The sequence below is a fragment of the Petaurus breviceps genome, unplaced genomic scaffold (genome assembly GCF_028583685.1).
Source record: "Petaurus breviceps papuanus isolate PSGF00001 unplaced genomic scaffold, PetGlider_PUasm1.0 90503, whole genome shotgun sequence".
NCBI lineage: Eukaryota > Metazoa > Chordata > Mammalia > Diprotodontia > Petauridae > Petaurus > Petaurus breviceps.
Window position 1 is genome coordinate 2,344,724 of NW_027187265.1, and position 27,576 is coordinate 2,372,299.

At 44.3% G+C, this 27,576-nt stretch overlaps 1 protein-coding gene across 1 annotated transcript in view; it reads left to right on the forward strand.

Annotated features, from left to right (window-relative positions):
- Positions 1 to 27,576, forward strand: part of CDH22 (cadherin 22) — a 154,882-nt gene that overhangs the window by 56,834 nt on the left and 70,472 nt on the right. Inside the window, exon 3 of the mRNA XM_069062725.1 lies at positions 18,341 to 18,635. Within this exon, the coding sequence (XP_068918826.1) occupies positions 18,341 to 18,635 (295 nt within the window). The remainder of the gene's footprint in view (positions 1 to 18,340; positions 18,636 to 27,576) is intronic.

A 27,576-nucleotide genomic window follows, 5' to 3' on the forward strand; every position in this document is an offset into this window, starting at 1 on the left:
AGGTTATGGTATAGGATGGTGATGGAATACTGTTGTGCTGTAAGAATGACAAAGGGGATAGTTTCAGAAAAATTCAGGAAGACTCACATGAACTGATGTAAAATGAAGTGAGAACTAGAACATTGTACACAGTAACAGTAATATTGTAATGATAATCAACTGTGAAAGACTTAGTTACTCTGATCAATATAATGATCCATGATAATTCCAAAGAACTTGTGATAAAAAATGCTATCTATTTCCTGTGAGAGAATCAATGAACTCGATCAAAGCATATTTTCAGATGCCTTTGTGTGTGTGTGTGTGTGTGTGTTAAGTATGGTACTATAGTAATTGTGCATATTTTCTTGGTCTTATTTTCTTTGCTTCATATCAGTTTGAGTCTTAATGAATGAATGAATCCTCCATATTTGCTATTTCATAAGGAGAGTGATCAGACCACATTATAAATGTATTTTCATTGGTATTGAAAACTAGAGGAGGAACTCTCTATCAATGCATGTTAGCACCTTCTCTATATTTTAAAGTCTTCAAGAGTTGCCCAGAACATTGGCACAGTGGAAAGTATGCAGCATTTGGACTGAGACAACCTTGATTTGAATCTCAATTATATTTCTTCCAACTTTTAAAACTTTGGGTAAATTACTGTCCCTCTCTGGGCCTCAGTTTCCTCATCTCTAAAATGATGGGGTTTGGACTAGATGATCCATTGACTTGCCCAGGGTCATACAACCAGTATGTGCCAGAAATAGGACCTGAACCTTTGTTTTCCTGGCTCTGAGGCCACCTCTCTCTCCACTACATTATGCCATCTCTCATTGTTTCTTATGGTACAATAATATTCCATTGCCTTCATATATCTAAGAGTCCTTCATAGTCATTGTTTCTCATGGTATAACAAGGTCCCATTGCATTCACATATCACAGTTTATTTAGCCATTCACCAATTGATGGGAACCCACATTGTTTCTACTATTTTACTATAACAAAAAGTGCTGCTATGACCATTTTGGTATCTATAGGACCTTTCAGTCTTTGACTTCTGTGGCTTATCTGCCTGGTTGTGGGATTATGGATATGAATAGTTTAGTAACCAATATATGAATGGAATATATGATTAAATTTAGTAAATATGAATAATTTAGCAGCTTTCTCACATAACTTCATATTGTTTTCCTGAGAAACTCTACCAATTAACAATTCTAGCAGTTAATTAGTGTTCTAGGCTTCCTATAGTCCTTTCAACATTGACTATTTCTATCTTTGACCACCTTTGCAAATTTGAAAGCTGTGAAGTTAAACTCCAGGGATGTTTTAAATTAAATTTTAATTTAATTTCTTAATATTATTTATTTGTACCTTTTTATATGGCTATTGATAGTTTGCATTTCTTCTTTTGAAAATTGTTCATATCCTTTGACCACTTAGCTATTGGGAAATGACTCTTAGTTTAATATAAACTTAATTTATATTAAACCATTCTGAAGTTATGTGAGAAAAGTTACTAAATTATTCATCTGTTTATGTGCATACATACACATGTATATAATATTATATATATCTTACATAATATATGTTTCAACTCCACATATATCTTGTATATCGGACTTTTATCAGAGATGCTACATACAAAAATCCTGTCCTCCCCCTCCCCTAATCAACAGCTTCATTTTGCTTATTCTGGTTGCATTGATTTTGGTTGTGCAAAAGATTTAAATTTTGCATGATAAAGTGGCTATTTTGCATTTTGTGATCCAACCTCTTAATTCTATAGATGATGAAAATGGAGGCCTAGTGAAGTGAGGTGATTTGCTCCAGGATAGTGAGTAGTTTGTGGTAGAGGCATAAATGCTTACAAAGGTGTAGAATTGGACCTTGATTAGGAGGAATCTCCATGGGTTCCTATGATTTTCCTAGGGTCACACAGCCATTATGACATCACCAAGAGAAAGAATGTAGAAGGGAGAGAAGGAGGCCCAAGAAAGTCTTGGAAGAAGTCCTAGTGGCTTATAAAAACATAAGTAGTTTCAGTTGTATCTGGTTCTTCATGATCCCATTTGGGGTTTTCTTGGCAGAGATACTGGAAAGACTTGCCATTTTCTTCTCCAACTCATTTTACAGATGAGGAAACTGAGGCAAACAGGGTTAAGTGACTTGCCCAGGATCACACAGCTAATAAGTGTCTGAGGCTGAATTTGAACTCACAAAGATGAGTCGTCCTGATTTTAAGCCCTGCACTCTATTCACTGTGTCACCTAGCTGTCCTGATTTATAGAACTTTTAAGAAAACAGGACTAGAGAAGCCCAATGATGACCAAGCCCAAATTGGGGGAGGAGGATAAACCCTGACTGATCTTCTGACTTGACTCACCTGGGAGAGATTCAATTCGATTCAACAAATATTTATAAAGTGCAGTGAAATGTACTAGGTGCTAGGGATTCAAAGACTAAAATGAAAAAGGCCCTGCTTTCAAGATGTTTATACTCAGATAGGGGATATAACATACAAATAGAGTAAATAGAAGATCATTTGAGGAGAGAGAGAGTGCCAAGAACTGGAAGGATCAGGAAAAGCTTCATAAAATAGTTGACACCAATACAGATCCTTAAAGGAAGACCAAGGATTCAGAGTTGAGCTGAGGAGGGTGTAATACTAATGGTATATAAATTCTTTCCCGACCACTAATAGGCCTCACATGGAGCCCATTGAGGGAAGCTTGCTTAGGGGAGGCTTGCTTGTAGGAAGGCTTTCACACCTTTTGCAAATTTCTAATTAGGCATGGAGTCAGGAGGTTTGTGATGCCGTCTGGCTCTGAGAAGTGTATATATACTCTGAGTTGGTATTTTGCTTTGGGGGCTCACTTATGAGAAGGTTCTTGTGATTCCCTGGTTGAGATTCTGAGTGACCATATGTTCAGAGCTCCCTGAATGCTCAGATGTAAAGGCTCCCTCGATCTAGGGATGTATGTAAAGTATATAGTTGAGTCAGGCAGTCAGAGCCCTGTCTGTTGGTCTTTATTTCTCTGCTTGTATTTTCTCTGAAGTTCAGGGTGCTGACTTTTCCCATGAACTGGTGAATGTAATTAAAAAAGATTGTTGACCCCTTAAACAGCTATCTTTCTTAGTAAAGCAGATCTAAGAACCTGTGCTAGCAGCCATCCTGGGTCTGCCAGTGTTGTTGCCGCTACAGAGGGGATGGATTCTAAACATGAGAGGCAGCCTGTGGAGAGGCACATGGGCAAGGGCTGGAATGCAGAGTTTAGGGAGCACCAAGTAGGTTAATTTTGCCATGTGAAAGGAAGTAATTGGAAATGAGCCTGGAAATGTAGAATGGAGCTCAGCTGTGGAAGGCTTCAAACACCGAGGAGAGAAGTTTGTATTTTGTCTTCCAAGTGACAGGAAACCACTGGTGACATTAGAGGAAGAGGGTCAACATGATTAGACCTATGCTTGGGGGAAAAGGAATTTTTTTTTTGCTTCTCTGTGAAGGATGGAGCAGAGCAAGGAGAGACTTGAACAGAGAACTTCAATTGTGAAGCTACTGCCATGGTCCAAGTGAAAGGTGATAAAGCCTTGAACTTGCATAGTGGCTGTGTGAGTGAAGAAATGAGGATGGACATGAGAGATGTTAGGGAAGTGCACTGGATGAGATCTGGTAACTGGTGACATGTGGGGAGTGCAGGAGAGTAGGAAGTTGAGGATTATCATCTTCTTGACTAGAAGTATGGTGTTGCCCTCAATGGAAACAAAAGTTTTGGAGGACTCATGGGTTTGGAGGGGAAGATGATACATTCTATTTTGGATCCATTGAGCTTGAGATGCCTATGGACCAACCAAATGATGGTACTATCACTGAGAAGAAAGTTTGGAACTGGAGATTTGGGGATGTGGAGATGATAAATGTAGAGATGATGGAGGTTCCTGTGTACTTGTGACTTGCCCAAAGTCATGCAACCAGTATGAAATCACCAAGAGAAGAGAGAAGGGGCCCACAAAAGTGATTTGTGGTTCATAGGACTTGGAGAAAAGTGAGGCAAAGTGTATTGGCCATGATGATATTGCCAATGTCATAGAAGGGAATGTGGTGCAGTGGGAACTTGTATGTTTAGAATGAGAGGACCTTGGTTAAGTCCTTTACAAATGTTATCTCATTTGACCCTCACAACAACCCTGAAAGGTATTATCCCCATTTTGTAGAGGAAGAAACTGAAGCAAATAGAGGTTAAGTGACTTGTCCAAGGTGACGCAGGTAGTAAGCGTCTGAAGTTGGATTTGAATTTAGATCTTCTTGCCTCCAGGTCCAGCACTCTATTCACTGCACTGCTAGCTGCCAGTTGGTCATCAGTCATTGTCCCCAAGTTTATCACCATCTTTTCCAACTAATAATAACTAGCCTTTATAACAGCACTTTTATTTTATTATTATTACTTTTTTAAGCAATCAGGGTTAAGTAACTTGCTCAAGGTTACATGGCCAGTTATTTTTGTGTGGGTACAGAGTATCTGAGGCTGAAACCAATCCCAGGTCACCCGATGCTGGGGCCAGGGCTCTTACTCACTGCGCCACCTGGCCACTCGTATAACAGCACTTTTAAGTTTACAAAATGCTTATTGTACGCTGTCTCATTTGAGCAATATAACAACCCTTTGAGGTAATTGCTATGGGCATTATTATTCTCATTTTACAGATGAGGAAACTGAGGCTTGCAGAGATTAAGCCAAAGTCTTTCTTTCAAGGGCTGCTTGTTCTGAACTCCCCTATGTTATAGGAGAGCCTGACTTGTCACAAGAGCCTCAGGGTCCAGTTCTACCATCTCTAGGGTAACCCTGAATGGATTTTGAAAGCCTACCCTCAGCCCTGTGGTCTTTGGGGTCCCTTATGCTACAGAAGCCCAGAAAAGAAGCCATTTAGACTTTTGGACAATGGATAACTATGCCCCAAGGGAAAAAGGTTATTCTATTTCTGGGGAAATAGTTGCCCATGATCTGATTTCTCTTCGTCCTCACCTACTTTTTCTCCCCCTACACCTTAATTATATCATTTGGGATCATAGAACTTGGATCTGAAATGTATGTTAGAGACCACTGAGGTCCATCAGCCATCATTCTCCTATTTCAAATGAGAAAACTGAGGTCTATCGAAATTAAAGGACTTGTCCAAGGTCACACAGACAGTAGGAGGCAGACAGGATTGGCTCTAAATCCATTATCCCACTCAGTCTTCCATTTCCTGCAAAGATGGGCCTTTTTTGTCCTCATCATTGATGTGGGGACCCACAGTCATCCTTCCGTCACTTCCCCTCTCCTTGAAACGCCTGGGTCTGGGGTTTTAAAAATGACCTGTCCCCGTTCTGCCTCACCCTCTTCAGTCAAGTCCCCCTATTCCAGGGGAAAGGTATTCTCTGTACTTTCAGTTAATTCATAGTCTCCCCCACCCCCACCCCCACCCCAGGGAGCCGCTCCAAGCATCCATCCTTGTCGAATTCCAGAGGTAGCCTAGCAACAGCCTCATTTCCAGAGTGAACCCCGGGCACCTAGAGCTAACCCATTTTACAGCCCTTTCCCCCATCGCTCACGGCCGTCATCCATCGTCACCCACCATCCTGGCCCTGGCTCCCTCTGCTTCCTTCCCTCCCTCCCCCATTAGATCCCATACTGGGCTGCTAGCCTAGCTTCCCTCTCTCCAGCTCTGCCCACCCCCCTCCAGCACCCAAGCCTGAATCCTCACCCCAAACCTCTCCCCAACACCCACCTCTCACAACCTCCCCCGAACCAACAGCATTTCCATAAAATCTGGGTACTTTGGCTAATCCCTTTTCTGAACTGTAATTTCCCCCGAGGCCTCTGTCAGTTGGATGTGGATTTCGGTAGGATTTAAAAAATTTTTTTTAAAGATAGAATTATGGGGTCAGCACTTGTTACCGACTTCTGCGGGCGGTGAGATCTATTTTAGATATATGGTGGGATTAAAGCAGGGGGGGTAGCAGATTTAATTAAGTTGCTAATATTTAAAGAAAATTGATGAATTCCTGGTTTACGAGGGGCTCCAACATGAGAACCGCTCTCATTAATGGGGAGCATTTTGATTTGATCTCCTTTCTGGTTAAATCCCGGAGTCGTTTTATTTGTGTATCCACGCTGTCCATTTAATTGTTTTTAATAAGGAAAAACGTACCTCTGTTCGCATTTAATTTTGATTTAATTAGGAGGAAGTAATTAATGGGCTCATAAATCGCACTTTTCAGCCCCCCAGAGAGGCCAACTACAGCTCTGGTATATTTCCCATTGTTGATGGGTGAGGGGTGGAGCTTAGAGGGCTTCTTCCCGAGCCTTTTCCCCAGGAGCTGGGCTGGGGTTGGGCTGAGAAGAGCCAGGCTCCAGGGATGGAACTCTGCCCCATAGTCAACACAGTAGGGGAGAGAGCAGCCGATTGTAAGCCCCTCTTTCCCCTCCTCCCCTCAATTTGTTTTATAACTCTGTGTATTTATCTTATAATGTTATGTATTGTGGCTATCTGTGTTGGTGTCTAAACTTCTATCAAACCATGAACTCCAGGAGTCAAACTTTGTTATGTTTTGCAGTGCCAAGCAGTACTCTGCACACAGTAAGAGCTTAATAAATGTCACGTGCATGGTACAAATGAATATGTCAAGGATATCAGAGAAGTACAAAGTACCAGATGGTGGAGAGATCATTTCCACCTGGGGGGAATCAGAGGTGGCTTCCTGGAGGCAGTGATATTTGAGCTGAGTTTTGAAAGGTGGGGTGGGTAGGTTGTCAAGATTTGGGAGGAAGAGTTGCAAATATTAGGTCAATTCTCCTGAATATGTGTAAGCAGGAGTATGGGAAGACTAAGGAGATCTGGCTTTCATGCAATAGAAGGGGCTCTGGATTTGGAGTGGAGGGAACTGGATTTGAATTCTGACTCTGCCTACTTGTTTATGTGATCTTGGGCAGCTCACTTAACTTCTCTTCTCTCTCCTAAATTTCCTCCTCGGCAAAATTAAAGACTTAGATTAAACGACCTTTAAGGACCCCTCCAACTGCAGCACTGGATCCCTCCAGTGACTTCCTTAGGTCCTATCCTGATGTGAGATCCTTTGATGATATTTTTGTTGTGTTTGTCTATTTTCAAAGACATGGCATCAGGGAAATGATGACTTGACTTGCAGTTGACTTTGATTTGAGTGAGGGAGAGCTGTGCAAGGTCACCAGTCTTACTTTCTCCTCCAGAGCCATCTGGATCCAGTGTTCAGATATTCATCAGGATGACTGGAGATAGTCCAGGATGCAATGGGAGACCTGGACCTTTTAGATTAAGGCCTTTTTAAGTACCCATTTGAGGGGGTAACACCCATTCACTGAATAGGCCTCTTTAAGAAGTGAATAGGGGCGGCTAGGTAGCCCAGTGAATAGAGCACCAGCCAGTTAGGAGGTCCTGAGTTCAAATCCCACCTCAGATACTTGACACTAGCCATGTGACCTTGGGCAAGTCACTTGACCTCAATTGCCCAGGCTTCCCCCTCCAAAAAGAAAATAAAAAGAAGTGAGTCAAGGGATGGCCCCTTTAATTAGAAAAAAAGAAGAAAAAAATCAAGCTGGGAGAGGGAGACCCTTAGGGTTGCTGCTCCAAAGAGAAACAGTTACCATTGACATTCACTCTAAGCCAGGACAGCCCAAAATACAGCCATTAAGTGGAGCTTGGGTAGGGACTTATTGTGGTCCAATTTATGAGCTTCAGAGTGAACTGGTATGTCTTTTTGATTATTATGTGAAAAAGACACAGTAACCAAAAAAGCTATGCTGCTCTATCAGAGGCCCAGTTTCCACAATGAGGAACCAGATTTGTAGTATTCTGTTTGGTTCTAAGTAACGGGTGCCTTTGAGAAAGGACCTTGGTGAATTGCGGATTGTAACCTGATAAGGGGCCTGGAGTCCATAGCATATGAGGTTAGAATAGAAGCTTCACAAAGGCAGGAACTATTCCCATTTTTGTCTTTTTAGCTCCAGCATGTAACATAGTGCCCAGAACATTGTACGCGCTTAATTGATTGATCAGCTGAAGTAACTGGGAATTTTGAGCATAGAGAAGACTAAAGGGAAACATGACACTTGATGACAACTATCTAAGACTGTCACATGAGAGGATTAGACTGGTTCACTTTGGCACCAGAGGGCAGGACTAGGAAGGGTGTGTAAATGTTCTGCTGGAACAAATTTCAGTTCAATGTAAGAAAAAACTTCCTTCTAATTAGAACCATCCAGAAGTAGAATGGGCTTCCTTGGGTGGTAGGGAAGTCCATGTCATAGTAGACCTTCACATAAAGGATGAATGATTATTGAGGATACTGGGGCAGAATTATTGATTTAGAACTGGAAGGGACCCTAAAATTGAGAAAACTGAGGCCCAGGATCCCCAGGATCCCACAAACAGTAAGTGGAAGAAGCTGTATTTGAACCAAGGGCTCAAACCATGCTGATTCCTTCTAAGGTACAGGGTTGACCTGTATGTCCCTTCTGCTCTGTGATTCCAAGAAGATCATTGGTGCTCATGTCCAATCTCACATGGGGGCAGTAAATTAGAAGTGATTCCTCAGCCAGTGGGGCTAAGTACACAGTCCTTCTGTCTACCTTCAACTCCTATGAGCTTTCTTCCTTTTCTCTCAGAGGAAAGGACTATAGATGTTTACTCACTGAGGCTGGGCTTGGAGCCCCACCAGGTTAATCAAAGGTGGATAGGGTCTCTGGTTCCCCAGGGGAGCTTAGAATCTGAAGAAAAACCCCCAACAAAGGCAACTCAGAGAAAGTCATTTCTGCTCAAAAGTTCAGGTTTCTCTGTGCCTGGGAAGATTTGCATCTGTTCACTCTGATTTTGCTGCTGGAGCCAAGACATCGGTTTTCTGGTGTGTCTCCCTCCCCAGAAGTCTCTAACCCTTTTGCCTCCAAACTGGTTCAGAGATAAGTCTCTCTCCAGTGTTGGGACCTTGGCTGGAGACAAGAATACAATACTCTCCAGAGGTGCCTCCAGAAAAAATAATAACTTAACATTTATCAGAGAACCAGAGCCGGAAGGGACCTTTAAAAGATAGAATTTCTGAGCTAGAAACCTTAAAATACATAAAATAGAATTTGCTTCTGGAAGGGTCTGTAGTGCACAGAATGTTAATGCTATAAGGACTCCAAGAACATAGAATGGCAGATCTGGGAGAGACATCATGGAATGTTAGTGCTGGAATAGACCTTAGAACTCTAAGAATTCAGAGCTACGGGAGGGTTTAGAGATCATCTAGTCCTACCTTCTCATTTTACAGGTAAGAAAACTGAGGCCTAGACAGGGAAAATAATTGGCCCAAAGTCGCACACAAATTAGGGTTAGAGTTAGGAATAGAACCTTGGTCCTCATCTAGGCCTCCTTCGGCTCTTTACAAAGAAAGACGCATACAATTCCCTGAGGTAGATAGCACCAGTTTTACCATCATTTTGCAGGTAAGAAAGTTAAGGCCCAGGTTTAGTAACTTGACTGTAACAAGTAGCAGTTGAAAATGAAACTCAACCCTGGGTCTCTTGTCTCTTAGTCTTTCTGCTGCCGTAGGCTGCCAAATCCAAGGTCTCGGGAGCCAGAAGGAGAGATCGAGCCCTGTTTGGTTCTGTAGTCCCTGGAGGTCTGACCATCAATCTTAGAGTGAGCTCCACTTTGTAAATTGCAATAGAACATCAGTGACATCACCCTTAAGTTGTCTCCCTTTCCTCCCTTCCTTTTCCTTGCAGCCTCTAAGGTCCATTACAAGTGATCCCATCTGACTTAAGCCCAGTGCTCATTACTGCCGATCACCTGAGAGAGAACTGGTGGGAAAAGTATTCCCTATGCAAAAACTGGGGCTTCCCCCAACCTTACAATCCTGATATTCAAGGCAGTTTCTTGAAAAGGGCCCTAACCTTCTAGCAATCCTGGGTTCTAATCTCAGCTCTGTCTCTTGAATGCTAGGACTTTAGGGCTAGGATGGATCTTGGGAATAATTTAATACAACCCTCTTATTTCACAGAGGAGGAGACCAGCCAGGGTAGAGAAATGCTATTCCTTGATATTCTGAACTTGGCTAAGGGAACGTAAATTAATTATTTACCTAGGACTAAAACCTTGGGTGCTTGACTCTGAGCCTACTGTTTTTGAGACCACATAGCACTACCTCCTGAACAAACTTGCAGAATCATAGGATTTAGAGCTAAAAGGACCTTAGAGTTCAACTAGTCCAATGCCTTCATTTTACTAATGAGGAAAGTGATTTGAAATGATGTGGCCAATGTGGGAATGACGCGGGTGATAAGCAGCTAAGCCAGAATCTGGATCTAGGCCTTTTGATTCCAAATTCAAAGCCCTCTTCTCTAGGTCATGAATTTGTTATGTCATCTTGGGCGAATAAGTCAGTTGCCTTCTCTGAGCCTCAATTTCCCTCTTTGTAAAATGAAAACTATTGGAACATATGCTCTAGTGGCCCTGAGGAGATACCCTAACTCCACCCAATGAGAGGACGAATGAGATGAAGCTGTCATAGATAGGGAAAAAAAGCAGCCCACACCACCTAGGTCCTGGGTATAAATTCTGTCTGGTGGAACTGTATGTCTGAAAGGTGGATTATAGAACTGCCGTTTGGAAGATTGAATGGCCCATAAACATTTTCATATTTCATTAGCCGATTAATGGACGTCTCTCTTTTTTTGGCAACTTTGCTGATTCTCAGCAGAAATCTCGGGGAGTAAATGGTGGCGTCGGGTGGAACCTTTCCGGGTCCCCGTCCCCTTATAGATTGCCCCAATTAATGCCCGTCTTGGGCTCCACTGAGATGCATTCTTCCTGTCCAGTTACTGTTAATAGATTTCTCATAAGTGGCTGGATTGTAAAAACCTCATAACTCAGTTTAATGCCACCAATAAAATTATCTCAGGACGGTCGGCCCTGAATCACTGGCGGTTCCTGGGGATGAGAAGGCCTGTCTTTCCTGTTTGCTATTTACCCTTTCACTTCCTCCCTCCATGGAGAGAGAGGCAGGGATTGGAAGAGAGTGGGCTGGGATTTCCCCTCTCTGTCCTAGCATCACAGCTGGACTGTTTCAGGGGTGGGAGGACTTGGCTCTGGGAGTTCCTTGGCTACACAATAAGGGCAGAAGATAACAAGAACCTGAGAACTGCCTAGGATTCTGGGGGAAAGGACACATATTTTTGTCCTTGAGGACAATGGAAGGACACATACGTACTCTGCCATTTAAGGGGACCCTGTCCTATGGACCCTAAAGCAATAGGAGGATTTCCCTTTTTTCTTCTTCTTCCCCTCTTCTTCCCATGACCTTATGAAGTTGTACCTGTGAGGTAAAGTTTTCAATTTAAAGTCATAGAACAGGTGACCCATGGCTCCTGTGGGAGGCCTCAGGCTCTCTTCTGCCAAGTAGTGAGTCCCCACTTACCATCCCAGGGCCAGCCCCCACACCGCAGCCATTATACAGTGTAGTGAAAGTCAGCATCCCAGAAGTCAATAAATCTGGATTTTATTCCTAGCTCTACTATTAATTTGATGAGTGACCAGGTCATGTCTTGATGGGCCTCAGTTTCCCCTTCTGTAAGATCAGGAGCATAGGACTAGATGAGTCTTAAGTTTCTTTCTCTAGCTCAAACATTCTGTGTTCTAAGGCAAGGAGGTTTCTAACCTTTCTGAGTATGAGAACCCTTTCTAAATGTAAAAAAATTTTGCAGACCCCCACACGATAGCAGTTGCATTCACACTGCATATTTTGTTGGAACTAAATAAAGATGAAATTGTCAGTGCTGGGTGCACATATGGATTTAAGCACCCCTGAGAATAACTATGGGTTTCCTGGGGAGTCTTCAGCCCACAAGTTGGGAACACTGTCACAGAGTTTTTTCATGCCCTAACTTTCTATGTTCTAAGGGCTCTTCCAAATCTAATATTCTGTATTTTAGTAAAGTTCTAGAAATCTAGGACTGTTCCCCCAAAGTGCTATCTCCCCACTTGTGGTTTAGCCCAGATCATTCCAAACTTTGGACTGTTCTTCACTATAAAATTCATATTACCTATGACCTAATTATTTTTAACTGGTTTATTTGTTACTGTTCTGTAAGAAGGAAACTAGAGTACAGCAGGTGAGTGGCACAGCCTCTAGCTACAGATTGATGCCTCCTTCCAAGCAAGCTTGTGGCAACTGGAATCCTTGAGGGTTCTGCCCCACATGGTGATGTCCTGAGGTGCTGCCAGGCTGGCTCTGGGTTTGGTTTTGACTAAGAGCAGCCACCCAACTCTTCCTTCTCTTCTTCCTGATAGCCCTAGGACGAATAGCTGTGATAGGTATAAACTAAGAGTCTTCCATCCTTAAAGCCTCATTTCATATTATAGTACAGAAAGAGCACTGGTCTTGCAATCAGAAGACCACCCCTGCCACTTCTTACCTGTGTGGCCTTTGGTGAATCATTTCATCCTGCTTGGCCTCCGTTTCCTTCTCTGGAAAATAAGGGGGCTTGGCCAGTTTACATCTAAAGTCCTTTCCAGCCCTGTCTCACCTCTTCTAAGAAGGTGGCCCTAGAGACAGAAAGAAGTGGTGCCAGGAACTGAAACATATGTGTATGTGCACATATGTGTGTGTGTATGTACAAGTATGAACATAGAGGGAATGGACAATTGCTGTAGCTAAGTGGATTGTCCTTTCTTCAGCAACCAGCTTTCCCCTAACCCTCAGCCAGGCAGTCAGCAATAAACTTTCCCAAACTACTCTAGCAAGAACCCAGTAAGGTAAAGACTAGAGGAGGTTAGGACTTGGATCTGGATGGACACTAGGAGCTTTGACTGAGAGCTGAGGGTCTAGACCTAGAGGGTCTAGGATAGGTATTCTTAAAACCTGTGATCACAAACCCTGCTGGCATTCTAGTGAAGCTTAAAAACCCTTTCTTAGAATAATATATTTTTAATACATAGGCTTACAAAGGAAATCAATTATATTGAAATATGCTTATCAAAATATACATTTTTTTTAAAAATCACCATGGATGCCAGGTTAAGGACCTTTGGTCTAGGTAGCTGTGACCACCCTTTGGGGAGGCTGGGATTCCCCATTTACTCTCTCACCCTATTGTCTTATGCCCCTGAATGCATGGATGTGCTTGTTTAAGGTTTGGGCCCTGTTCATCCTTCAAAGCCCAGCTCAGGTCCTCCTTTCCCTGTGAAGCTTTTCCCTGACCATTCCAAACAACAGTAAGCTGTCCCTCCTTTAAATTCCCAGCAATGCTTAGATTCAAGACCACCTAGTTCAATTGTCAGTCATTTTATAATTATTTCTTCTGTGCAAATTTTGCGTCTCTCCTCCCAGATCCTTTGAGAGCCTGGATGGTGGTTTGTTCTTTTCTAACTTCTACCAGCCTCTCCCCACCCCCACCACAGGGCTGAGCACACAGTAGGTACCCAGTGAATAGTCATCGGTTGTGCCATGGACCCTTTGACACTGATGTTCAAAAGCAATTTATTGAATACCTACTATGTTCAGAGTCCCATGCTGGGCCCTGGAAGGATATGCAGAGTTGAGATAAGACATGTTCCCTGCTTCGGGAGTTCTCAGGCTAGCAGCAAGATAAGACATACAGCATTACATGGTGAGTGTATTAGAGGGGTGCAAAACAGGTAAGTAAGTGCATTGCAGAAGCACTGTAAAGTAGGCCATTTCTGCCTGGGGCATCGGGCAAGATTCATGGGGGAGATGTGGTTTGAGTTGGGCTTCAAAGGAGCTACTGGAATTCATCAGGCCAAGTGAGGGAGAGAGGGAGGGGAGGGCATTCCTTCCAAAAGGTTACTGAGGTAGTAAATTTCCAGAGCTGGAATTCAAATCCCAGTTCTCTGATTCCTAGAGCCCTTTCTACCACATCACACTGCTTCCTCCTCTGTCAATGACTGATTGTACGACCTTGGGCATTTCCTTTCTCTTCTCTGGGCCTCATTTTCTCCCTCTGCAAAATAAGGGGGTTGGACTAGAAGAGCTTCCCAGGGATATGGACCCTCCTCTAACTTCCCAATCTCTCCCCCTCCCAGGCCTATACTTTGTCCCAACCAAGGCAGAGGAAGGCTTCATCAGTCATATCCCCCTCCTTTCCCTTTCCCTCCCCATCTCATATACTCCATTCATTCCAATTCTTCATTTCTCTGTGCAGGACTGAGCCTCTCCTGTGGGCTTAACCTCCTTAAGGAGAAGATACATCCCTCTAGGAGCTTATAGTCCCACGGATGAGATAAGGCTTACATGAAACAGTTAAGTTCCAGTATAAGGCTGTGCATGATTTACTATCAGCATGAATGATACAGACAGTAAGTGCTATAGGAGTTCAAAGGCAGAAGAGATTATGTGGGTCACAGTGGTGGGGGAGGCCTCACCAAAGCCCTAGTACTAGGCCCAGCCTTATGGCATGGGAAGCTTCCTGGAGGAGGGGGGACTTAGCTAGGTCTTATATAGGATGCTAGGATTTGGAGCTCCCAGGGATCTGAGAGATCCAGACACAATCTAGCATTTTCAGTCACTTTATTTTACATGTGATGAAACCAAGTTCTTAGAGATGGGACTTGCACAGGTAAAAAGGCAAAGCCAAGATTTGAACCCAGACCTTTGGAGTCTAAACTCAGTGCTTTTTCCTTTATATAATTTAGGGTTATGGGAAGAGATGGAGATATCAGAAGCAAAGGCTTAGGGGTCCGGGTGAGTGTAAAGTGTGTGGCAACCCATCCCTCAGATGTATCAGCTCAGAAACCCTCTCTTGGAAGCATAGCCTCTCAGATTTGGAAGAGACCTCTGAGAGCATCTTTCCCAACCCCTCCTCCAAGCAAAAACCCACAGTGTCCTTACCAGGGCAGTCATCCAGTCTCTGTTTGAACATCACCAGTGACTGGAGACTCGCTATCACATAAGATAGCTTGTTCCATTTTTAGACAGCACCACTTATTAGAAAATTCTCCCTTATATTAAGCTGAAATTTGCCTCCCTGCGACTCTTCTCCTTGGTCCTGATTTACAAGTCTTGTCTTAGATGCTTGCTAGTTGTATTACCCTGGGTAAGTCTTTGGGGCTCTCTGAGCCTAAGTTTCCTCAGCTGCAAAATGAGAGTCTTCATGTCAGCCTTAGCCCCTTCCAACTCTAAATCTATAACCCTGTGACCTTCTGGTCTGACCCCTTCATTTTATAAATGAGAAAACTGAGGTACAGAGAGAGTGAATGATTTACCCAAGGTCACACAGGTCCCAAGTAGCAGAGCCAGGATTTGAACTCAGGTCCTCTCACTTTAAATCTTCTGACTCTTCATTTTCCCTTTCTGCTTCTCCAATGTTCCCTGAGAGCCACAGAGAGCAAGTGTGTCTCACTCATGTGAGCCCAGTGGATGAATCTGACAAAAAATTACACCACAAGATCCATGAGCTTTGGAGAGGCAGGAGGTACTGTTAGAGGTCTGAAATGTAAAGCAAGGGGCAAGAGAAGGTTACTTCCCAGTGTAGATGCTTGATGGAGGAGCCGAGGAGGTACTTCTAAGTCTAAACCCAGTGCCCTTTCCTCTACATGTCGCTGGGTGTTTGGTGGCATTTAAAGGATGGAGAGTGATTACTGTATTCCACTCAATAAGAACAAAGAAAACCCTTGTGTCCTCCAGGCCCTACACAGGTCCTGTAGGATTTTACTGGATAGAGTCTTGGAAATGGGCTTTATGAACACAGACTGACAATCAAAAATTCAAATTTCCTAACCATAAGTCAGATAGTTAGTTGACATCAGGGACTTTGAGTTAAAACCAGGGGAAAAAATCAAAGGAGAAAAACTTGGAGTTTTGGCTGACACTTTTTGTCTGCCTGGATGGGTTTAGTGGTTTGTAGCTCTAGGCTATGTATTTGCACTGAAGGTCAATTTGGTCTCCCCTTACCAGGCAGTTTACTAGTCACCCCGCCCCTGCTTGCTGTGGTTCAGTCATTTTCAGTCGGGTCTGACTCTTCATGGCCTCATTTGGGGCTTTCTTGGCAAAGATACTGGAGTAGTTTGTCATTTTCTTCTCCAGCTCATTTTACAGATGAGGAAATTGAGGCAAACAGTGTATGTGTGTGTGTGTGGGGGGGTTTGTTTCTGTGGACTACAAATGCTTGTGGTAAGAGTTAAATTGCTGTAGTTCAGTTTGAGGGAGGGATGTGGAAGGGACAGATTATAAATGTAAGCAAACATAATTTTAAAAAAGGAAAGTAGGATACTCAATTGTAGAAAATCTAAGCTCCTTGAGGGCAGGGGCTGTTGTTTCACTTTTGTCTTTGTATTCCCCACACTTAGTACAATGCCTAGCACAAAGGAGGCTCTTAGGAAATGTTTGTTCATTGGATGAAAGAGGAGCTGGACTTTTAATTAGTAAGCAGCAAGGAACTGGGGAGGGAGGAGGGAGGTTTGAACAGAAGAGTGTTAAGACCATATTTATGCACAGAAAACAGGAATCTGCTAGTATTTGAAGCATGGTTTAGGGGAGGGAGTGAGCAGAAGCATGGAGACTTTTTAGGAATCTTTTGCAGTGCTTTGGAGAAAGGGTAGGGGGCTTTTGTGAGGAGGTTTAAATTCATTCAACAAATGTTTATCGGCCTCTACTGAGTCCAGAGCCCTTTGCTGGAGGAGAAGCAAAATGTAGACAAGGTATGGTCTCTGTGTTAGGGGAATTTTATAATAAAAACGACAATAATAATATAGTTAACATTTGTATAGCACTTTACGGTTTTTGCAGAGTTTTATAAATATTACTGAGTTTGATCCTTACCCTGTAATTGCTTTTATTTATTTATTTTTGCTTTATTATTATTTTTTCTTTTGGAGGAGGGAAGGCAGAGCAATTGGGGTTAAGTTATTTGCCCAAGGTCACACGGCTAGTTTTGTGTTAAGTGTCTGAGGCCATATTTGAACTCAGGTCCTCCTGACTCCAGGGCCTGTGCTCTATTCACTGTGCCACCTAGCCACCCCACTAATTGTTTTTATTATCTACATTTTACAGATCAGGAAACTGAGATAGACTGAGATTAAATGAATTGCCCAGGGGCATTTACTAGTGTGGGAGGATATATCTCAGGTTTTTCTAATTCCAGGTCCAAGTGCTTTATCCAATGGACTGTTTAACTACCTTTATTTACCATCCAGTAGGGGCATATGAAACATAGCAAAAAACTTTGACTCTAATGTATATGCTGTATGTAACATGTAGGCACGAACAAAATGCCTTGTGATGTTTCCCTGGGGAAAATAACTTGAGTGGGGAGATCAGGGAGGGTTTCATGGAAAGGTGGCTTTCGAGTTGAGATTTAAACTACAGGAGGAATTCAACAGTGAAAGCACTTAGCATATACAAGCCTCTATGCTTGGCACAGGAATACAGTGACAGATCTGAAGCAGTCATTTTAAGAGGCAGTGTAACCTAGTGGATAGAACCATTGAATTTGGAGTCAGAAAAACTGGGTTCCAATTTTGTATCAACATTTTACTAGAATTGTAATCCTGGACAAGCTTACCCTCTGTCTACCCCATCCCTAAAAAAGAGATAATAATGTCACCTATCTCCCGTGTTGTAAGGATCAAATGAGATTATATATATATGTGTGTGTGTGTGTGTGTGTGTGTGTATCTGTGTATATATGGGGGTATGTGCATATATATGTATATAGTGCCTTGCAAACTTAGTGCCAGAAACTAGCTATTACTGGTCATGAAAAGTAGGGTGGTCCAGTGGGCAGGGCTGGTTGGATGATCTGGGTGTGAGTTCCGGTTCTGCTGCATACTTGCTGTGTGACAATGGGTGAGTAATTTCACCTCTTATAGGGTCTTTAATGAGAACTTAAAACACAGAGCAAATGTAAAGTGGTGGTGGTCTATGACAAAATATGACCCAGACCCTGCTCTCAAAGAGCTTACAGTCTAATAAGCTATCAAATGATACCATGATGTTCAGCTGTGTCAGATTTGAACTCAGGAAGATGAATCTGCCTGACTTCAGGCCTGACATTCTATCCACTGTGCCACCTAGCTGCCCAAATGAGACAATGTTTGAGTAAATGTACCAGTCAGTGTAAGGGAATTATTGCCTCCATTGTGACCTCAGACACCTACTAGCTATGAGACCCTGGGCAAGTCATTTAACCCTGTTGGTCTCAGTTTTCTCATCTGTAAAATGAGCTGGAAAAAGGAAATTGCAAACCACTCTGGTATCTTTGCCTGGGGTCACAGAGTCTGTCTCTTCTTCGATCCCCTTTTTCCCCCTTCCCTTATACACAGTGTTTCTTCTCCCTCTTTGCAGATCCATTCTGATTCTGATGAAGGCGATGGCTCTATCAAATACACCATCTCTGGAGAAGGGGCAGGGACAATCTTCCTGATTGATGAATTGACCGGTGACATTCACGCCATGGAGCGGCTTGACAGGGAGCAGAAGACCTTCTACACACTCCGGGCCCAGGCACGGGATCGGGCCACAGACCAGCTCCTGGAACCAGAGTCAGAGTTTATCATCAAAGTCCAGGACATCAATGACAGTGAGCCTCGCTTCCTGCAAGGCCCCTACATTGGCAGTGTGGCTGAGCTCTCGCCCATAGGTAGGTGAGAAGGGTCTGTTTATGGGGCTCGATTTTTTTGTGTATCTCTGGGAGCCCAGTCTACCTCTCTGGGAGGGCCTAAACCTTGGAATATTCTGCTTGTGGCTCTGGCTTCCTGGGCACTGGTTGGTAGGTTCTGGGAGGGTATTCATTGCTCAGGAGAGTGAGGAATTGTACTGTGGTGACCTCAGGACCTCCTCTCCCTGGGATGTGACAGGCGCCTCCCAGGGCCCTTGGACTGGGTAGGGCTATTAGAATTTCCAAATGCAGCTACAATTCTTTGCTCCTGTTTGAGGGCTATTAAGAGGATCATCTGCTGCTAAGAAAAAATAATGGGTGAGTGTAGACATCCAGACACACACACATACACCCCAGGGACTCAGTTACGTCACAAGTACCCATGAAATACATCATGACACATAGAGAGACTGAATCTCATGTCCAGAGACACTCAGAGATCATATACACACACACACAGACATATACTAAGACTCAGAGAGACATACAGTCATGCATACTAATGTACTGAGATGCATAGATTCAGAGAGAGGAAACAGACAGAAACAGAGCATGCATTTATTGTGTTCTTACTGTGTGGTGGGCACTGCATGTAGCAGTGAGGATACAAAGAAAGGCCAAAAAAAATGCAGGAAGCTTATATTCTAACGAGGAAGACAATGTGCAAATAATTATGTACGTATAGGCTATGTGCTACTGTGCAAACTGGAGTTGCAGAGTTGGGGTGGGCGTCAGGGGGACCTGGAAGGAAGTATTTCCTAAACTGAAACAAACGGAGACTTAAAGGCAGACACACATACAATACACACCAGGTAGCACATACACATATGCAAAAAGACACACAGACTCATGTCCATAGATAAGTGCAGGCAGACACTCAGAGCTTGCTGTGAGATGCACAAATATAGACAGAGAGCAGATCCACACATGCTTAGACAAACCAGCGTAGAGAAATGTAAACACACACTGATCCACTGTGCTGGGGGCAGTCTGATGTCCAGAGTCTATCAGAAGAGGAATCTGCCTGCCTCTTTGCATTTCTCACTGGAGGGGAAACTCTTGCAGATGGGGCTGCAGTGAGTCTGTCTGTGAGATGGTGAAGTTCTTGGGAGGCCACCCCCCACACTGAGCGGGTTCTGCATTGCCTTTGGTTCTGATCTGGAGACTCTGCTCTGCCACTTTCCGTAGCCCTCTGCCACCTTGGAGACATGAGGTTCGGGGGAGTTAGGGCAGAGTGGAGGGAAGGCCTTGTCTCCCTTGGTCTCTCCCTTGCAGCCCTGAGGCCTGGTCTCTTTCTGTATCTCTACACTGCCTGTCACTAAAGGGTCCAGGGGCAGGGCTCCCAGATAAGCTTTGCTTCTTCCAGAGGAGTGCAGGGAGTCAGGTTTCAAGGGGTGAGACACACGAGGGCACAAGGAGTCATCCTGTTTCTGGGAATGGTAATTCCCAGCTCTCTGGGCCAGTGCGATTGACAGGTAATGATCAGGCAGCTTCTTCTAAACAATCAGCCCAGGGAAATGGAAGAGGAGAAAGTGGGCCAGGAAGAGTGACAGATGCAAAGGAAGGGGAGGACTGGGGAGGCAACTAGGAACCAGGAGCACCAATGTGGACGTACCCATGTATCACTGCTCTCCATCTCTATGTGTACTTACAATAAATGTACATATAGTACTTGTGAATGCATTCATACACAGTTAGACTGTGAAAATAACTACATGCGTGGATACTGGATACAAGAGAGACAGAAAGAGACAAGGAGAAAGGGAGAATGGGCAGGGGAAGAAAGAGAGACACAGAAAGAGAGGGACAGAGACAGAGAGTGAGAGAGAGAGAATGAGAGAGACAGAGAGAAAAAGAGACATAGACAGAGGGAGACAGAGAGAGAAACAGAGAGAGAGACAGAGGGAAAGAGAAAGTCAGAGAGAGTCATAGACAGAGACAGAGTCAGAGAGACAGAGAGAGAGAGAGACAGAGATACAGACAGAATCAGAGAGAGAGAGAGATACACACACATACAAAGACAGAGACAGAGAGAGCATACATGCCCGTCAAAGCAGAAAACATAGAGCTCCAAGTTGGAATTATCTGCATCCTTGGCATCATATTTTAGGAGGGACATTGACAAACTGGATAACATCCAGAGGAAGTCAACCAGAATGTCAAGGGGATTGAAAACCAGACCATATTGATGATCAGTAAAAGGAACCAGGATGTTTAGCCTAGAGGAGAGAAGACACAGTAGAAAGGATACAGACAGCCTAGTGTGGTCAAAAGAGCATTGGCCTTGGTTTCAGAGGACCTGGGTTTGAATCTTACTTTTAATACTGTTTTTATAACCTTGGCCAAGACATAATCTCACTGGGCCTCAGTTTCCTCATCTGTAAATGTGGGAAATGGGACTAGCCGGCCTCAGAGGTTTCTTCCTGATTAAAATCTCTAGCACCATGATGGCCGCCTTCAGGTATTTGAAAGGTTGCCATTGTTCTGTTTGGTCCCACAGGGAAAGTAGGACCAGTTCATTCAGATCCTGACAACAAATATTTATTAAACACATGAATGTGCAGAGCTCTTTGCTACGCAGATGTTGGAAAGATTCAAAGATGATTAGGGTAGAGTCGCCACCATTGCAGAGCCATCAATTACTAGAGGTAAAAGACCCACCCTTAACTGTGCTATGCAGCACTGTATAACAAATGCTTCAGAGAAATACAAAACAAAGCATGGTATGAGGTCTGAAAGGGGAGCTCATTACTAATGCAATGAAGTTACAGAGAAGTAAATCTGGGTTCATCATAATTAAGAACCTCTTAAAAACCAGAGTTATCCAGGAATAAATGGTTGGCCTTGCCAGGGAGTGAGTTCTTTGGTGCTAGAAGACTCAAGCAGAAAATGTGTGACTACTTTGAACCTCAGTTTCTTCATCCATCAGTGGGTATAATAGATTTCCTATAGGGACCAATCAACTGAGAGAATGAATTTTGAAGGTCTGTGAAATGTCAAGTGCTGAACCAGTCAGCTGGAGATTTTTAGGAGAGGTAGCTTTGATGAAGTGGAAAAAGCTCTGTCCTGGGAACCATGAGTTCTGGGTTCAAGTTCCAGATTCTTCACTTACTCATTATGTGACCTCAAATAAGTGACTTACCTTCTTGAACCTAGGTTTACTCCTCTGTTGGTGACAATGGCAGGCAGCTAGGTGGTGCCATAGTGCACAGAGCACTGGACTCTGAGTCAGGAAGACCTAAGTTCAAATCCAGACACTTAGCAGCTACATGACCCTAGGAAAGTCACTTAACCTCTTTCAGCCTCAGTTTCCCCTCAACTATAAAGTGGAGATCATAATTGCACTTGCCTCTCAGGGTAGTAGTGAGGTTCAAATGAGCCCACATATACAGAGTGCTTTGCAGCCTTAAAATGCTATATACATGCTAGCTGTTGTTTTTGCTATTATTACTGAAAATTAACTAACGACATCCCAGAACAGTTGTGAACATTGTATTTGGAGACAAAGAGCTTTGCTCTGAAAACAGTGTCAGTGGTTTACTGGCTGTGTGACCTTGGGAAGATGACTTTCCCTCTCTGTGAGGAGGGCATTGAACTAGCTGGTGGTCTCTAAAGTCTCCTTCAACTCTAAATCTTAAGATCCAATGGGAGATGTGAGTGCAATCATATCTGAGGGGTAGCTGCTGTTAGTTCCCATTGAGTTGGTGACCTCCGTGGCTATGGAAGGACCAGGTTGGTGGGAGAGGGTCTGAAGGCACAGACCCCGTGAAGAACTGGGGATAATCCCTGATGCTGTGGCTGTTCTTCCTGGGTAGGTGGGTGGACTTGAGAGCCAAATAAATCAGTGAGACCATGGGGGAAGGAAATTAAATGAAATTAATTCATTTTACTTCAGCAACTTTTAAAGCGAAAGCAATCCCGGCACCAGGGTATTCGACAAAGATCTAGGCAGCTTTGAAAATCACTCACATTTACTGAGTTGCCTGATCACCAAATGATGGGAACACGGCCTATGAGAGGCGACAGTGTCTGTGCAAAATTGGAGATCAGAGGGAGAAGGGAAATACGGCTGGGAAACATGAAAGGCGGCAATCCTTGCAAATTAGCATGCTTAGAAGTTAAAAGGCAAGGGGAGGGTGCAGAGCAGCCTCAGATGGGCTAGGACTCCAATGAGAGGGAGGGGCAGGCAGAAGTAGGCAGGGAGCCTTGGCCCTGACTTCCTTCCGGGCTCCATACTCTCACTCTGTTACCCTGGGGCAAATTGCTTCCTTTTTCTGAACCTCAGTTGTCTAATCTGTAAAATTTAGTTAGACCAGCTGATTTCTAAGATCCTTTTCCAGCTCAAAATTGTATGATTTGTAAAATAAGGGGCTCAAGCTGGCTGGGCTCTGAGGTCCCTCTCTCACTTGTATCGTCTGTGCTTTGACATGCTAATGTAACGCGTTGCATCCCCCATGCTACTGGAACCCTGTCTTTGGGGCGGAGGGAGGGAAGGTCTCCAGCCTCTTCTCCCTTTCCTGTCACAAGTAGAAATTTGAATCTGGGACCTCAAGGGGCTATAATTTGCCAAATGGTGCATATGGGTGGGGGAGTTTTATTCCCAGACATCCCTTTCACAATTTGAGCAGCTCCCTGCTGGGGAGACAGTAATGCAGTCAGAGCCTCCCAAGACACTCGTTGAATAATAACAACCAACCTCCAGCACTTTGAACTTTTCCAGCTGGCTTTAAAATACATTATCTCATTTTATCCTCACAAGACCACTCAAGGCCAGACAGGATCATTCCCATTTTCCAGAGAAGGAAACTCAATTAGGCCCAGAGAGGAGAAGGGACTTACCCAAGGGGATAGTGCTAGTCAATGAGGAAACTGCTATTAGAACCCAGACCACTGAACTACCAGTTTATGTTGTTGTTTTTACCACACTCCTAATCATGCTAATCTGTGCTCTGGTGAATGAAAGGAGGAACATAGGTTGGGAGAATCATAGAATTTTAGAGCCAGAAGGGTTTTTAATAAGTATCTGGCCTGATAAAACCCATTGTACAGATAAGAAAGCAGGATCTCTGGATTTAGAACTGGATGGGAAATCATCTCGTCCAACCCCTTCATTTTATGGATGAAGAAACGGAGGACCAGAGTTAAGTGACTTGCCAAGTTCATACAGGTAGTGAATTATAGATCTGGGACTTAAACTCTGGACCCCTGACTCCCAAAGCTATTGCTCTTTCTACTATACTGTGATGCCCAGAAAGGAAGCGATTTGCCCAAGGTCACACTGTGAATTAGTTGTTGGCAGGGCTAGGATCAAGAGTAAAAAAAACTAGAAGCCATAGTCAGGTCTAAATGAGCCTGAACAGCCCTGTCTTTGAAGACCTCTGCCATGCAGGAATTTGAAGACCTCTGCCATGCAGGAACATCAGGGAAGATGTGGGTATAGGTGCACCTGGCTACAAAAGACCCCCTTCCCCTTTCTAGCTGGGTCATGGCTCACTGTCTCCTCTGGGAGTGACAGGAAGAAGGCTGACTCAGTGACCAGGGAGAGGGCTGGCTAGGGAGCCCCCAGGGGCCAGAGGTGGAATCAATCGTGCCCAGCATCCACAGAGACAACTTCTAAAGAAGTTTTTAATTAAAGTCCAGGAAGATCTATATGTGCAATATCTCTTCGCCTAGCAACAGTGCTTGGCTTTCAATACCGAAAGGGGCCAGGCCTGGGGGAGGGGGAAAAATGAGGCCAAGGCAAGGGAGGACAAGAGGAGGGGCAGGCAGAGGCCTCTGCGTCCCCTTTAGAGAAGAGCATCTGGACTCAGGGTCCCATAGAAATGAGACCACTCTGAGCCCCCTGAAAGACCCTGGAGGTCCAGAATCAAAAAGGGATGATGAGACCTGGGAGGAAGATGTGTGTGTGTGTGTGCGGGGGGGAGGTCAGGGTCCCCTCTGGATGAATTAGTAACCTGGGTCTGGGGCATTTAGGGATCTGATTCTCTCCTGCTGGAAGCCAAGAGTAACACAATAAAATCCTAATCAAAGCAGCATCATCAATCCTACTTAATGTAGGCCTAATGTAAGCGGTGAGAGCAGCAGCCGGTGAATTACAATGCTGGGTATGGGGAAGAAGCCCTGGTCCAGGAGTCAGGAGGTCTGGGATCTAGGCCAGCCTTTTCCGTCAGCTTGGCTCTGTGACCTTAGACAAGTCAATTTCCTTCTCTCGGTCTCAATTGTCTTCTCTGTAAAATGAGAACTTTGAAACAATCTTTTTAGGTCATTTCTGGCTCCAACACTCTATGTTCTAAGGTCCTTTCCAGTTTTGTGTCCTATGTTTAGCATCCAATGGGATAAAATTTTCTCTAAGAAGGACATTTTACATTCTATAGTTTATGTTTCAGGGGCTAACATCCTTTGTTCTAAAGTCCCTTTTTTGCCACCAATGCTTCATGGTACTATGCATAGAATTTAGGTGCCTGGATATGCTTCCTCTTTCCAAGGGTGCACTTTGGTCCTACCCCTCAGAACTGACCATCCTCAGGGGCTATAACTGCCTTGACCAAGTCTCTTCTCTTACCCTCTTTGCCCTATGGTGGTGGGGAGGGAGGACCAGACCCAACAAAGGGGGGGGTGGGAATAGTCAGGAGGTCTCAGCAACCACAGATGTTTGAGCAGCTGAGAAATCCTAGCCACCCCCAAGCCCCACACACTGACTGAAGCTAAAATCGTCCCTGATTCGGGCTGGATGAGTGCCCACAGCTTCTGGACACACTAATTGGTAACTGTTGGTGGCTCACAGATGATTCTTGCTTCCAGGAGCTCAGCAGTGTGTTCTGCTCAACTCTCTTATTGCTGCTGCTGGAGGGTCATCACCCAAGGCCATCTACTACAGGAGGGAAAAGAAGAATGGGGGGGGGAGCACCTGGCCCTGTGCTTCCCTCTACCACCACCCCCTTCCATTGCTACCGTTACTATCCCACCTCTTCTCTCTTCCTCCTCCATCCCTGTCCCTTCCCTTCCTCTCCCTCATCTCCCCTGGGTCTTCCTCTGCCCCCTCTCCATATCCTGCCTGCATCTCCTTCCTTTCCCTTCTCTCTCCTGCTTTTCCTCTCCCCCTCAGCTGCTGTCCAAAGTCTCCTGTGTCTCCCAAGGCTCATCCGTCTAGATTAGGCTGTGTAGCCGGAAGCCTGGGGGTTGAGGCCAGCATAGTGAGCTGGCTGCAGGAGTGATGATCACCGAGGGAGCAGAGAAGAGCTTGAGAAGGAGGCTTGTTTCCTGTGTAATCAGAACGTTCCTGGGGCCCCGACAAGTGGTTTTTAATTTTTAATAGAAAGTGTTCAGAGCAGTTATAGCAGCTGCAGGTGATAGAGAAAGACAGGGCGGGGATGGAGTTTCTCTTTAAGAAGTCTGAAAAGCAAAGTACAAGTCTGGGAAGTTCCTCAGCCTAGATTCCTGTCAAATGTGTGGCTCATACTGTATAATTTCTAGGGCCCCTTCCAATTTTGACAGCCCACGTGTCTGAGGTCCCTTCCACTCTGAGACTGTGTTACAAGGGCCCTTTCATTCTTCACAGTCTGTGTTCTAGGACCCTCCCCACTTTGGACATCCTATGGTATAAGGTCACTCCCACCCGGACAGTCTATGTTCTAAGGTTACTCTCTGACATACTCTGTGTGCCTTCCATCTCTGATATATAGTCTATATTCTGTGGCTTTTTGGAGCACTCACTCTCATATCTGTGTCTCCTCCCATCTCCCTGAGCCCTAACCAGGGCTGACCAATAGAGGAGGAGGCTGCCTGGACAGACTTGGGCATGGTGGCCATAACCCTATGATAAATGGTAGATGAAACACTCCAAAAGTTTATCACAGCTTTGTCCACAAAATTGACCCAGTTTTTTTTTTAACTTCCTAGAGGAATTTCAAGCAAGGAAGGATTCACAGCCTGAGCGGAATACTGTTAGGGGCAGGGGACTGAGGGTCAGTGCCTATACTTCTTCATCTTTAAAATGGGGATAATAATCTCTGCCCTGACTTTCCCATGGGGCTATCATAAAGAAAGCCCTTTTTAGGGTGGCTAGGTGGCACAGTGAATAGATCACTGGCCCTGGAGTCAGGAGGACCTGAGTTCAAATCTGGCCTCAGACACTTAACACACAACTAGCCATGTAACCTTGGGCAAGTCACTGAACCCCAATTGCCTTGCCTTCCCCCCTCCAAAAAGCAAAAAAAAAGAATAAGAAAGCCCCTTGTAAACAACCTCAAAGAACTATTGAATCATGTGCCATGTTTTCATTTTCTTTTTCATTATTATTACATCTTCCTCCTCCTCTCTTTTCCCACCTTTATTTCTTCCTTGCCCTTTTCTTCCTCCTCAGCCTCCCTTTCTTCCCCTGATTTGTGTCGCTCCTTCTTCTAATTCTTTTCTTCTTTCATGTCCTTTCCCTCCATTTTCTTTTCTTCCTTTCCACCCCTCAAATTTTTCTTTTCCCCCATCCCCATCTTGTCCTTCTACTTTCTCCTGCCAAACTATATCTTCTTTTTCTTCCTTCTCATCTCATTCTCCCATTCTCTTCTTTTGTTCCTTCTACCTTCTCTCCTTCTTCCTCTTGGTCATTTGGTGCCTGCAACCACGGTGGGACTGCTGAGCCTTGCTGGGATCATGTCCCTGCTAGCTGCAGAAATTTTGGTAAGAGGTTAAAATCTTCCAAGTCAGGAAACAAATGTCATTTTCTTTAGTCAAACACATAACATGAGCCTTCTAGCTGCCCAAGACCCCTGCATTTCCTGATACACCTATCCCAGCACCAGGACTAGGCTAGGACCCAGCTGACCTGGAAATGGCAGCATGGATGGGGGGCTGGTCTAGATAATCTAGTAGACAGACTGACAGTTGGATACATAGAGCAATGCCAAGCACTGGGCTAGAGAGACAAATA